Below are 15,100 nucleotides of genomic sequence, written 5' to 3' on the forward strand. Positions count from 1 at the left end.
CATCTTAATTGGTTCAGTTTACACAATTCTGACTAAAAAATTAAAGTTGAACAAAGATTCCACTCAATGAGTATCCAAACCATTGTGCTTAGGTCAGCTGCAGACGACAGCAGAGCGTTCGATGGAATTTTTAAATAAGTGGGACCAAGATCCTGAATTACTTCTTTGAAGAATTGTAACAGGAGATGAAACACGGCTTTACAAGTACAATTCTGAAGACATCATAATCAAAGCAATGGCTACTGAGGGTTGGAAGTGATCCAGTCAAAGCAAAAATAGACCAGTCAAGAACAAGGGTTATGGCAACAGTTTTTTGATATGCTAACGTCATTTTACTTAATGACTTCCTGGAGGTCCAAAGAATGATAACATCTGCTTACTATGAGAGTGATTTGAGAAAATTAGCCAAAACTTTAACAGAAATATGCCCAAGAATGTGTCAACAGAGTGTCCTTCTTCACCATTACAGTGCTTCTGCTCATTTCTCTCCTGAAACAAGGGCAATATTTCAGGAATATCCATGAGAAATCACTGGGTATTCAGCTTACAGTCCTAATTTGGTTCTTTCTGATTTCTTTTTGTTTACTAATTTGAAAAAAAAAATCTGTTTAAGGCATCCATTTCTCACCAGTTAATAATGTAAAAAAGACTGGATTGACATATTTAAATTCCAGAATCATCAGTTCTTTAAGGATAGATTAAATGCCTGATATCATCACTTAGAAAAGTGTCTTGAACTTGATGGAGCTTATGGTAACAAAGTTTATATTTAAAACACTCACTCTGCAATAATAGAGGGAGTAGGAAAATTTTAAAAATAAAAATTATTATTTATACCTATATAGTTTATACTAATAAATATAAAACATTTTGTACTTTTCAATATAAACTGTATATATATGGAGACATTTTACTGTTTTTCCTATTGTGGATGATGAATGTATTTAACCATAATTTAATTTAAATAATCTAATTTTAATACACAATGTATTTAAAGAAATCACTGAGTAAACATTCTACATCTTTACAGATTTTTTTAAATTCCATTTTTTATGTTTAATACGAATGAATATAGTTTATTTTATTGTTTTAATATTTTTTATTTATTTTATATATTTAGGAATTATAAGTGCAGATTTCTTACATGAATATATTGCATAGTGGTGAAGTGTGGGCTTTTAGTGTGCCTATCACCCAAATAGTGAACATTGCAACCAATAGGTAATTTTTTCAATCCTTATCTTTATAGATTATTAATGCTGCACTTGCTTTGGCTGCAAGACCCAAAAGTCAAGTGGTCAAAAACACCATGGAAATGTACAAGCGTACATGGGAAAATCATATACATGTCCTCACTGAAGCCGTAGATGACATTACAAGCATTGATGACTTCCTTGCTGTATCTGGTATGTTTTTATTCTTTTAATTTGTTTATTTTCTCTTGTCAATTTTATAAAATAGGATAATAATGGGACAGGCATGGTGGCTCACTACTGTAATGCCAACACTTTGGGAAGCCGAGGCAGGTGGATTACTTGAGGTCAGGAGTTTGAGACCAGCCTGGCCAACATGGTGAAACCCCCGCTCTACTAAAAATACAAAAATTAGCTGGGCGTCATGGCTGACGTCTGTAATCCCAGCTACTCAGGAGGCTGAGGCAGGAGAATTGCTTGAACCCAAGAGGCAGAGATTGCAGTGAGCTGAGATCATGCCACCACACTCCAGCCTGGGCAACAGAGCTAGACTCTATCTCAAAAAAAAAAAAAAAAAAGAATACTAAATAAGATTAATTTTATTTAATACAGTAAACATTTAATTGATTGTATTTCTGGATGCAATATGTTGCTATGTATTAGCAGCAGTTATGTCATCCATGGTCAACTCTGGGATTATGAGCCTCATCTCTTGTAATCTTTTTAAAATTAATAATTTACACTGAGTCTGTAAAAGAAACTCCTATTCATGGCCAAAACATATTAGAAAATAATACCTAGAATCTTAGGTTTTTCCTAGATTTTCAAATAAATCCTGATTTCCCTGCACTTCTTTTCCAACCAAATTTTTCTCCCCTCAGGGAAAAAAATATATTAATGAGAAAACATCATTAATTTGTAATGTGTGAACCGCAAAATCTGAGACAGATCTCGGTCAATTTGGGAAGTTTATTTTGCCAAAGTTCAGAACATGCACCCATGACACAGCCTCAGAAGTTCCTGACAACATGTGCCCAAGGTGATCAGAGCACAGCTTAGTTTTATACATTTTAGGGATTCATGAGACATCAATCAACATATGTAAGATGAACAAAGTTTCAGTCTAGAAATGTGGAACAAATTGAAGCAAAAGTGGGACAAGTAGGAACGGGAAGGGGGCTTCCAGGTCACAGGTAGATAAGAGACAAATGGTTGCAATCTTTTGAGTTTCTGATTAGCTTTTCCAAAGGAGGCAATCTGATATGCATTTATCTCACTGAGCAGAGAGATGACTTTGAATAGAATGGGAGGCAGGTTTGTCCTAAGCGGTTCCCAGTTTGACTTTTCCCTTTGGCTTAGTAATTTTGGGGCTCCAAGATGTATTTTCCTTTCACAGATGCAATATGATAATTCAACAACCATTATATGTATTTGACAGTGCTAATCTAAAGAATTAAACAAACAAGTCTAAATATCTAACTACAACAGAGAAGCTTGAGATTCCATGTGAAGCCCAGATTATTCTCTCATCACAAGTTAGAATAATATCCCAGAAGATTGTGAAGATACTCTTATAAATCAATATCCTCAGAAGCATAATTCGTTTTGTTTGCATTGTAAGAACAAAGAACTGAACACATTTTCGTCTTTTTTATTCTCTCAAAAAGTAATCCTCTCTCTAAAATAAATTATATATATATTTTTCCTTTTTTGTAAGAGAAGGATTTTCTTGGATTGTGATAATATTCTTTCTTATAAAATGCAAATTCTCATGAATATCCAACTTCATTTTTTAAAGTTACCTGATTTGGTCCAGTCTAACCTATTGACTTCATTACTTTCATGTATGTATACATTCTCATAATGAAAAATTATTCCAGAAACCAGCTATATTTTCATGATACATCAGTGAAAATGAAATGTATGCTAATTACATATTTTTAAACTACTTTATTTTTATAGAATCAAAATCTTTGAAAATATAGAAAATGTATGGGAAAAAAATTAATGGCCTTTGATTCCACTACTCAGGAATAATAATCACTGCTAACTGATTTTTTTTTCCTTTCACCATTTTTCTAATATATATTTATATTTTCAAATGAGTATCATGCATATATATATGCATATTTATGTTACTTGCCTTTTTACACATATTTGGCTGCATATTTCTGCATGATTGTATATTATTCAAGAACTTATTCATTTATGTGCTCTTCTGTTAACATTTAGATAAACAATAATTTTAATTATTATGAACAATGTTAAGCATATTTTTGTCTATTTGCTATCTCCTTCATATAGACTTTGCAAAGTAAATTCAATCAACACCTTATATTGGAAAATCCTTTTGTAATTTGATTGTTAAATAGTAGGTTCTGTTTCTCGGTTCTTTTGGTTAAAAGGCAAAGGAACCTACTTACATTCATCAATGTAGAGGTAGTTTAACATAGTAATACTGATAGCACATAGGGAGAATACTCTGGACATGCAACAACGGGAACCATAATTTGCCAATCTTTGCATGATTAGAGCTGGGGGAGGCCTGGGATCCAGGGATATTATAGGTCCTTAAAGCAGGAATTAATAGTTTTTCCCTTTAGTGCTAGATTAACCTGATATACCGATATTCTGGATCTGCTTCTTTTCATGGACAACTTAAGCAGTTCAAAACATAAACAAGAAACAGGAAACTCATGTAAAGGTTACTTAAATAACAAAAACCCTTCCTTATCTCATATACCTAGATGTTTGATATACTTGGCTTTAGGGTTACTAGCCCTAGCAAACAGAGGACTTGGGTAGGAGCAGTTAAGCTATGTGGAGAGGGATATTTTAATGGCTAACATTATTTAGAATTGTCCGTACAGGAGGATAATAAAAAGTAGACTGATGGTTAATATGTTTAATTATTATTTTTAAATTCTGTACAGAAAACGCACATTATTTTCTATGCCCAGGGTGGACTGCTCATAATTTTCTACATTTTGGATGCCCTGGTTGGTAGTATTTCTGTTACAGGAAAGGGGTCCCATTCTAGACCTCAAGAGAGGGTTCTTGGATCTTGTGCAAGAAAAAATTGGGGGCAAGTCTGCAATGCAAAGTGAAAGCAAGTTTATTAAGAAAGTAAAGAAATGAAAGAATGGGTACTCCATTAGCAGAGCAGCCCTGAGAGCTGCTGGTTGCCCATTTTTATGGTTATTTCTTGATGATATGCTAAACAAGGGGTGGATTATTCATGCCTCCCCCTTTTAGACCATATAGGGTAACTTCCTGACGTTGCCATGGCGTTTGTAAATTGTCATGGGGCTGATGGCAGTGTAGTAGTGAGGATGACCAGAGGTCACTCTTGTGACCATCTTGGTTTTGGTAGGATTTAACTGGCTTCTTTACTGCAAACTATTTTATCAGCAAGGTCTTTATGACCTATATCTTGTGCTGACCTCCTATCTCATCCTGTCACATAGAATGCATTAACTGTCTGGGAATGCAGCCCAGTAGGTTTCAAACTCATTTTACCAACTCCTATCCAAGATGGAGTTGTTATGGTTCACATGCCTCTGACAGTTCAAGGTTATTTTATATATTTATTTATTTATTTATTTAATTATTTTGAGACAGAGTCTCTCTGTGTCACCCAGGCTCGAGTGCACTGGTGCGATCTTTGCTCACTGCAACCTCCGCCTCCTGGATTCAAGCAATTCTCCTGCCTCAGCCTCCCGAGTAGCTGGGATTACAGGCATGTGCCACCACACCTGGCTAATTTTTTTGATTTTTAGTAGAGATGGAGTTTCACCATATTGGCCAGGCTGGTCTCGAACTCCTGACCTTGTGATCCACCCAACTCGACCTCTCAAAGTGCTGGGATTATAGGTGTGAGCCACTGCGCCCGGCCCAGTTCAAGGTTATTAATATGTAAGCATCTCTGAATTCTGTTCATGTTCCCTCTTGGTTGCATCTTAAAGCATTACATCTCCAAGCATTACACAATACCATTTAAAACAGAAAAAGAAGCTGGCTTGCAGCTTTAACTTTAGAGAAAAAAGTCTTTCCCAGATGATTTTCATCAGTTTCTCTTACTTGTCATAGGTCAAAACTTGGTTCCTCTCTCAATCTTGAGCCAATCACTGGCAAAAGAAAATCAGATTTCCAAGATGAGTTTAGAGAGTGCTGATAAGTGATTAACAACTGACTAGAAGCCGGAGGGAGTGGTAGTCATAATTTGTAGCATTTGTTTATTTCTGTGGCATAAATACTCCCACCTTTGCAGGTTTTAAACTACCAATGTGATGTCACTGAACTCTGAGTTGGTACGAAATGCATAGAATCGGCTCTTGTGAGCTGGTAGAAACAGGTTCTAATTGAACACTAGGCTTAGACCGGCCACAATTTAACCTTTATTACTAGTCACTTACTACACAAACAAAATCAGAGATTTGTTAGTAAAAAAAGAGAAATGGCCATTAAACAGACAACCAGACATGTTTGCCTAAAATACTGAGTGGTTTCCACTGCTCTCTCAAGTTTCTGTGCCTTCATAAACTTACCTTATATTAGTTTAGCCATGATTCTTTACCAGTGATCTTTTTGTAACATCATAATTTTTCAACATCTGCTCCCACAGATTATGGCATCTTCTCTCAGAATTTTCCCAGTCGTACAAAAGAGAAAGAATATAGCTGGCCCTCTGGATATTTTTAGTACCAGCCTAGATGCTGTAGGTCCAAAATAAGACCAATGAATAGATGGGTTACCTTTTTTTTTTTTTCCAGATGGCTAATCGTAGTTCAAATAGCTGTGATGAGAATTGCCACAATCTTGCATCTTCTGTGGGGGACAGATTTTCTTAGAAAAGTTACAGATGTGTTTAATAGCAAATAACTTATCTGGTACTTGTGAAGAATGATTGCTATGGCTTGGCTATGTCCCCACCCAAATCTCATCTTGAATTATAGTTTCCATAATTCCCACATGTTGTGGGAGGGACCCCATAGAGATAATTGAATCACAGGGGCAGTTTCCCCCATCCTATTCTTGCGATAGTGAGGTTAGTTCTCACAAGATCTGATGGTTTTATAAAGGCTTCTTCCTTCACTGGGCTCTCGTTCTCCTTCCTGCCATGATGTGAAAAAGGATGTGTTTGCTTCCCCTTCCACCATGATTGTAAGTTTCCTGAGGCCTCCCTAGCCATGTGGAACTGTGAGTCAATTAAACCTCTTTTCTTTATAAATGACCCAGTCCTGGGAAGTTCTTTAGAGCAGCATGAGAATGGACTAATACAATGATCTTTTAGAGTAATATGTTGTTTTGTATTCAGAGACTTCTGGTTCATCTTTTTTTCAGGTAGATCAATTGACAAGTACGGGTATCTGTGTTGTGAATTACTTAGAGAAAATTTTACTTTCAAGTTTTTTATAAGCATTTAACCTCTCATGGGCTTTCTTTCAGGAGTCAATACTAATACTATATATATATATATATATACACATGTATATATATACACATGTATATATATACACATGTATATATATACACATGTATATATATACATATGTATATATATACGTATATATATACATATATACGTATATACATATATACATATATACATATATACTATATATACATATATATATATACATATATATATATAGAGAGAGAGAGAGAGACAGAGAGAGAGGGAGAGACTATTTTCCAGATAGATAGATAGATAGATAGATAGATAGATAGATAGATAGATATAGGGAATAAGGGTCCAAAACAGATTTCCATTTTCTTCTGAATCATTTGTGAAAACTTGTGAATTCTCAGAATATCAGCTGTCTACATTAAAATATAAATAAAAATAAAAATTTAAAATCAGTAGTAAAGGACTCTTAGACTTTAAACTATTTTTTTGTTATTAGCCCAGAGGAAGATCACATGTGGTAAAATATTTACTTATAATTATGTTTTAGTATGATTCAATGGTCCAATATTGACTAAAGATTCTTGAAATAAGGGTATCTCTAATGACAAATGTCTACTGTTTATCCATTGCAGTTATATATTTAAAACTGAAAGTTTTTCAATGATCATTTAAAAATTGTTCATACCATCAACAAATGTCTCATGATAGTTAAACATATATTTTCAGAGGTCAGTTTGCATAAACTGACTCATCGTGAGCTACAAACTTTGATAGAAGGGATGAATGATTTGGACCGTAAGAACTATTCAACAATTACTAAGAACTGATTCAATATAAGGGTTTGTAAAAATACAATCTTTCTTTTATTTATTCCTTCATTTATTTATTTAATATTCCATAATTATGAGTGCTAAATCCTATGAAATTTACTGGAGATTGAACAATGAGTAAAAGGTAGTGGAAGAGATTACTTGCAAAAGAACTGTGACAGTGGAGATCAAATGAGGATTGGTGGAAGCAATTGACAATGGATTTTGAATTTTCTGAGAAACAGATTGACCACTTCTAAATTAGAATTAGCAATGTTATTCTCTTATTGTGGAGTGTTCTGATTATAATATCACATTGACCTTGAGTGAACTGTAGTATTGAAGGATAGTTGAAGATGTGCTTTATTCTATATTTTAAATTTTTCTTAAATATGTTCACTTTTCCCCCATATTCACTGCTACTACGCCAGTTCAAGTAACTTTCTTTTCCCTAAGTTGCTGCAGAATCTTAATAGGACCTCTTACTTCCATAGTTTTGCCTGAAGTCTCTTAATAGGTATTTGCTGAATGTATAAAAGTATTTATTCCCATTTTAAATTCTGTGTCTACATTAATTTTTCAAATTCATTTCTTCTTAATTCCTTTAATGTGTTTAGCCCCAGGATTAATATTTAAAAAAGTCTTCAAATTACGAAAAAATAACTTTCAGCATTAATCATCACAGTGTTCTTTGACCTTGGCTTAGTAACACAAAGGTAACTTTCAATGCCATCAAAAATGCACTAACAGGTGTCACCACCAGACTACATCCTGCCCTGGGGCCTAATTGCTGCTGCATCTCCGCATCACAGGTGCACAGCCTACATCCCCCCACACCTTCCCAGAAGGTTGCAGTGTTACATTACCAGCTGAACCCAGTGATGCCACAGGGTCCCTGTTACCTGAGCCCACACAGAGACCTAAATCCCAGGGAACAGGCAGTCCTGCACATCAGGGAGGCTTTCCCCAAGACATAGAAATCCAAAGCACATGCTTCCAAGAGCCTGAGAGCCACCTTCCCTGATGACAGTGACCTTGTTCCCTGTAGCAGTTGGGCCATTATGTGCCTGCGCACAATGCCCAGGGGCCTGAGGACCAGCTTGCTTGTGACCCACTGCCATGAGCACTGATCCCCAAATGTGCCACTTAGGGCTTAAGGACTGCCCTGTCTGGGATGTGCCACCATCACAACCCAGCAAACTTGGCCCAGCAACAACAGGGCCACTATGTACCTTTTGTGTACCACCCAGGATCCTGAGAACTGGTCCATGCAACGCGTACCACCAGAGGTGCCTGTGTAGTTTCCAGGGATCCAAGGACTGGCTTGCCTGGAGGCCCCATCTCCAGTAAAGTCACATCACAGCTTTCAGGAACAACCAGAGCATAAGACACTGAAGCCATAGATACAACTGATTTGACTAATGCTGAAGAAATCATATGGTGACTACAGTACTGCATTCTCCCAGAAACAAAGCCAAAGCACCCTACCCAAGTTTAACAATAGACTAGATAAAGCAAAAGAAATAATTTGTGATCTTGAAGACAGATCTTTTGAAATGAGCAAATTAGGCAAAAGGAAAAAAAAAAGAATAAAAATGAAAAAAGTTTACATGACATATGGGATATCACTATGCAAACAAATATTCTATTCATATTTTAGAAATTCCAGAAGGAAAAGCAGTGAGAAAAAATATAGGCCACTTATTTAATGAAACAATAGCTGAAAAGCTTCCAACTCTTGGGAGATAATCATCTAGATATAGGGAGCTCAAATGTTCCCAAATCGATTAAATCCAAAAAGGTCTTCTCTGAGGCACATGATAGTCAAATTGTCAAAACAAAGACAAAAAGGGAATTCCAAAAATATCCAAAGAAAGCATCAAGTCACATATGAGGGTATCTTCATCCGACTAACAGCAGATTTCTCAGAAGAAACTTACAAGCTAGGAGAGGACAGGATGATATATTCAGATTGCTGGAATAAAAAAAAGAAAAAACTTTCAACTAAGAATACTATAAACCATAAAGCTATTCTTTAGAAATGAAGGAGATATAACATTTTCCCAGACATACAAAGACTGAGGGAATTAATCACCATTAAACTGAGCCTAGAAGAAATGCTTAAGGGACTCCAACCTCTGAAAGCGAAAGGATATTATCTATCAATTAAGCAAAAGCAGATATGTGTCTGTATCATTGGTAGATGTTACCTATCAATTAAGGAAAAATATGAAAGCATACAACTCACTGGTAAAGCAGATACGCAAATGAGAAAAAGAAAGGAATAAAATTTTATCACTACAGAAAACCACCAAACCACAAAAGTAATGAAAGAATAAAGGAGCTAAGGCTATAAAGAGCAATTACAAAATAACTAACAAAATGACAAGAATAAGTCCTCATCTTATCAATAACAACCTTAAATGTAAACAGTTTAAATTCCCTAATTAAAACACACGTATACATGTGTAACTAACCTGCACATTGTGCACATGTACCCTGAAACTTAAAGTATAATAATAATAAAATCAATTAAAAAATGTATATATAAACTGGCTGAATTAAAAAACTGAGACCCAACTATTTGCTGCTTATGAAACTCACTTCTCATTTAAAAACACACATAGACTATAACAAAACAGATTAAACAAGATATTCGCTGCAAATGGAAACAAAAATTGTGCAAAAATAGCAATACTTACATCAGACAAAATAGACTTTTATTAAAAATAAAAAGATGAAAAGACACAGAGGTCATTATATAGTGATTAAAAAATCAATGCAGCAAGAGGAAAGAACAATTGTTAATATATATCCACCCAACACCAGAGCACTCAGATATGTAGGGCAAATATTATTATAGTTAAAGAGAGAGATAGAGACACCAATGTAATAATAGTTGAGAACTTTAACAGCTCACCCTCCCCTCCCTCAGCATTGCACAGCTAATCTATACAGAAAGTCAACAAAGAAACATTGTACTTAAGCTTCATTTTATACTAAATGAACCTAATAGACATTTACAAAACATTTTTTCCAATGGCTACAAAATGCACATTCTTATCATCAGCAGATGGAACATTCTCTAGGATAGACCCTATGTTAGGCCCAAAACAACTCTAAATAATTTTTTCAAAAATGCAATTATACCATGTATTCTCAGATTTCAGTGGAATATAATTAGAAATCAATAACAAGAGGAACATTGGAAACTGTAAAAATACATAAAAAGTAAACAACATTCTCCTGAATGATAAATGAGTTAATGAAGAAATTAAGAGGGAAATTTTAAATACTTATTGAAAGAAATGAAAACAGAAACACAACATACCAAAAAAACCTATGGAACACAGAAAAATTAGTACAAGAGGGAAGTTTAAAGGAATAAACACCTATATCAAAAAAAAAGATTTCAAATAACCTAGTGATACACCTCAAAAAATAGAAAAGCAAGAACATACCAAACCCAAAGTTAATAGAGGAAAATAAATAATAAAGATCAGCACAGAATGAAACAAATTAGAGGCAAAAAAGCAAACAAAAGATTCGTGAAAAAGTTTGTTTTTGAAAAGTAAACCAAATCAACAAACTATTATATAGATTAGGAAAAAGACCTAAATAAATAATATCAAAAATGAACAATGAGATATTACAACTGACACCACAAAAATACAGAGGATCATTAGAGACTGTTAGGAACAACTATACACCAACAAATTAAAAAACCTGAAGGAAATGGATACATTCCTAGACACAAGTATAAAATACCAAGATTGAACCAAAAACGAACAGAATCAAACAGACCAATAACAAATAAGAAGATTAAATGAGTAACAAAAAGTCTCTCAAAAAAGCAAAGTCCAAGACCAAATGGATTCACTAATGAATTCTAGCAAACTTTTAAATAACTAACACCATTTTTTCTCAAACTATTCCAAAAAATGGAGGATTAAGAAATTCTTCCCAATTAATTCTATGAAGCTAGCATTACCCTGATGACAAAACCAGACAAGGGCACAACAAAAAAAGAAAACTATAAGCCAATATGTCTGATGAAGATAGATTTAAACACCCTCAACCAAATACTAGGAAATTGAACCCAACAGCACATCAAAAACATAATGAACCTAATCAAGTAGAATTTATTCCAAAGATACAAGGATAGTTCAATATATGCAAATCAATAAATGTAATGCATCAAATTAATAATATAAAATTTAAAAAACATATTATCTCAATAGACAGAAAAATCATTTAATAAAATTCATCATCCCTTTATGATAAAAAAAACTCTTAACAAATTAGGAATAGAGGGAATATACCTCAACACAATAAAGACCATATATGACAAACCCATGGCTAACATTTTACTGAATGAAGAAATACTGGAATCTTTTTCTCTAAGAACTGGAACAAGACAAGGGTGCTCACTTTCACTACTCTTATTCAACATAGTACTAGAAGTCCTAGCCCATAGCAATTAGGAAAAAGAAAGTAAGAAATTGCCATCCACATTGGAAAAGAGGAAGTCAAATTGTCCCTCTTTGCAAACAACATATTCTCATAAATAGAAAAATGTAATGACTGCCAAAATACTCTTAAAACTGGCAAATGTATTCATTAAAATTTCAGGATAAAAAAATCAACATACAAAAATAATTAGTATTTTATATACCAGTAATGAACTAGGTGAAAAAGAATTTAAAAATGCAATCCTACTTGCAGTAGCTACAAAAAAAGACACTTAGAAATAAATTTAACCAAGGTGAAAGATGTCTACAATGAAAACTACAAGGCACTGATGAAAGAAATAGAAGAGGATAAAAAGAAATTGAAAAACATTCCATGCTCCTGGACTGAAAGAATTAATATTGTTAAAATGACCATTTCACCCAAGGCAGTCTACAGATTCAGTGCAATCCTTATCAAAATAACAATGACATTCCTTACAGAAATGAAAAAACATCCTAAAATTGTCTGGAACCACAAATGACCCCAAATACCCAATGCAATACCAAGCCAAAAGGGTAAAACTGGAGATAGTACACTACCTGACTTCAAAATATAATACACAGTAATAGTAACAAAAACAACATGGTATGGGTATAAAAACAGACACACAGACCAATGGAATAAGATAGAGAACCCAGAAATACATCTATATATTTACAGTCAACTCATTTTCAACAAAGATGTCAAGAATATACATTGAAAAAAAATGACACTGTCGTCAACACATGGTGCTCTGAAAACTGGGTATTCATATGCAGAAGATTGAAACTAGAAGACCATCTCTCACTATATTAAAAAATCAACTCAAAGTGGATTAGAATTAAATATCAGACTGAGACTATAAAACTAGTAGAAAAAGGTAAAGGAAATGTCGCAGGACATTGATCCAGGCAAAGAATTTATGGTTAAGACCACAAAAACAGAAATAGACAAATAAGACTATATAAAACTACAAAGCTTCTACACAGCAAATGAAACAGTCAACAGAGTTAAGTTACAACCTACAGAATGAGAGAAGATATTTAAAAACTATTCATCTGGTAAGGGACTACTATCCGTGATACATAATGAACTCAAACAGCTCAACAGCACAGAAACAAATACTCTAATTTAAAAATGAGCGATTTATCTGGACATCGTTTCTCAAAGGAAGGCATACAAATAGCCAATAAATATATGCAAAAATGCTCAAAATCACTAATCATCAGGGAAATGCAAATCAAAACCACAATGAGGTATCATCTCACACCAGTCAGAATTGCTATTATCAAAAAGACAAAAATAAATAACAAACGCTGGTGATGATGCAGAAGAAATGGAACTCTTATATACTGTTGGTGGGAATATAAACTAGTATAGCCACTATGGAGAAGAGTGTGGAGGTTCCTCAAAAAAACTGCAAACAGAACTTCCATATGATCTAGCAATCTCACTACTGGGAATCTATCCCAAAGAAGGGAAATCATTGTATTAAAGAAATATCTGCAACCCCATGTATATTGCAGCACTATTCATAATAGCGAAGATATGGAATAAACCTACGTGTTCAACAACAGGTTGAATTGATAAAGAAAATGTGGTGTATATACACATGGAATACCAGTCAGCCATAAAGGATAATTAAATCCTGTCATTCACTGTAACATGCATAGAACTGGATGACATTAAGTGAAATAAGAGGAAAATAAAGTCAAACACCATATCTTCTCACTCAGATATGGAAGCTTTAAAAAAGGAAAAAATCCACAATTAAAGTAGTGTAAAATTATATATAACAAAGTCCCAGAAGTTTATACATTATAAAAGTGGCAAGTATCAAAATTGTGGCTTATATAGGGAAGCTGTTGCACCAGGAGTGTGGCAACAGAAGTCTTTAAGACCATACTCAAACTGAAAGCAACTTTAAAAACAAGAGCTGCAAGTGTTATCAGGAGTTTTCAGCAAAGTATTTAAAATAGTCAAAAACCGAGCAGTTAAAAAGTACCTTCTGAAGTGAACGCCGTTTCTAAATGGGATCCCAATGCCTGGTGGGAGAGGCAGCCTCACTCTACCATGCAGGCTGGACAAAGGTCCCAGCCCTGAAGTCTTAGACTCTGAGAGTCACAAAATTGTTTAAAAAAAAAAACAAAAAAAAACAAGAAACAAACAAAAAAAAGAGCTGCTCCTGCACCACCACACTCTTAATTGGACAAAGATTGGATCAGATTGTAAGAATTTATTATGCTCAACATCACTAATGTAATTTTAATAGTTATTTAAGAAACAAACCCAAGAAACTCTTCCCCAGAATCTAGATGAAAGGAAAAGATTTTTAAAAAAATGCTAACAAGGATGTGGAGTAAGGGGAATTCTTATGTACTGTTAGTGGAAATGTTAATTAGTGCAGCTATTATGGAAAATACTATTGAGGTTTCTCAAAATGCTAAAAACAGAATCATCATATGATTTAGCAGTCCCACTACTGGGTATTTATCCAAAGGAAAGGAAGTCAGCATAGCAAAGAGATATCTGTACTGCCATGTTTATTACAGCACTATTCTCAATAGCCAGGGTATGGAATCAACCTAAATGTCCATTAACAGATGAATAAATAAAGAAAATGTAATATATATATACACAACAGAATATTGTTCAGCTATTTAAAAAATGAAATATTGTCATTGGTAACATGGATGAGCCTGGAGGACATTATGTTAAGTAAAATAAGTCAGACGTGGAAAGATAAATATTGCATGTTCTCACTCACATGTAGGAGCAAAACAATGAGCTCATGGAAGTAGAGAGTAGAACTATGGTTATTACAGGCTGGGAACAGTAAGGGAGAAGGAGGATAGAGGGAGGTTGGTCAATGCATATAAAGTTCCAGCTAGATAAGAAGAATATGTTTTAGTGTTGTATGGCACTGTAGGGTGAATATAGTTAATAATTTATTGTATATGTTCAAAAAGCTAGAAGAGAGGATTTTGAATGTTCTCATTAAACAAATGATAATGACTTGAGGTGACGAATATTTTAATTACCCTGAATTTATAATTACACACTGTATACATGTATCTGTCGCTTGGTACCCCATAAATATGTTTCATTTATTATGTGTCAAGTAAAATTGAAAGGAAAAAAAGAGAAAAATGAAAAAAATATAATAACAAAAGCCTTTTTGTCCATGACATCATAGT

At 34.1% G+C, this 15,100-nt stretch overlaps 1 protein-coding gene across 1 annotated transcript in view; it reads left to right on the forward strand.

The window, feature by feature from the left end:
- Positions 1-15,100, forward strand: part of CTNNA3 (catenin alpha 3) — a 1,821,585-nt gene that overhangs the window by 1,211,500 nt on the left and 594,985 nt on the right. The window contains exon 11 of the mRNA XM_054522537.2: positions 1,250-1,406. Coding sequence (XP_054378512.1) covers positions 1,250-1,406 — 157 coding nt within the window. The remainder of the gene's footprint in view (positions 1-1,249; positions 1,407-15,100) is intronic.

Source organism: Pongo abelii, chromosome 8 (genome assembly GCF_028885655.2).
Source record: "Pongo abelii isolate AG06213 chromosome 8, NHGRI_mPonAbe1-v2.0_pri, whole genome shotgun sequence".
NCBI lineage: Eukaryota > Metazoa > Chordata > Mammalia > Primates > Hominidae > Pongo > Pongo abelii.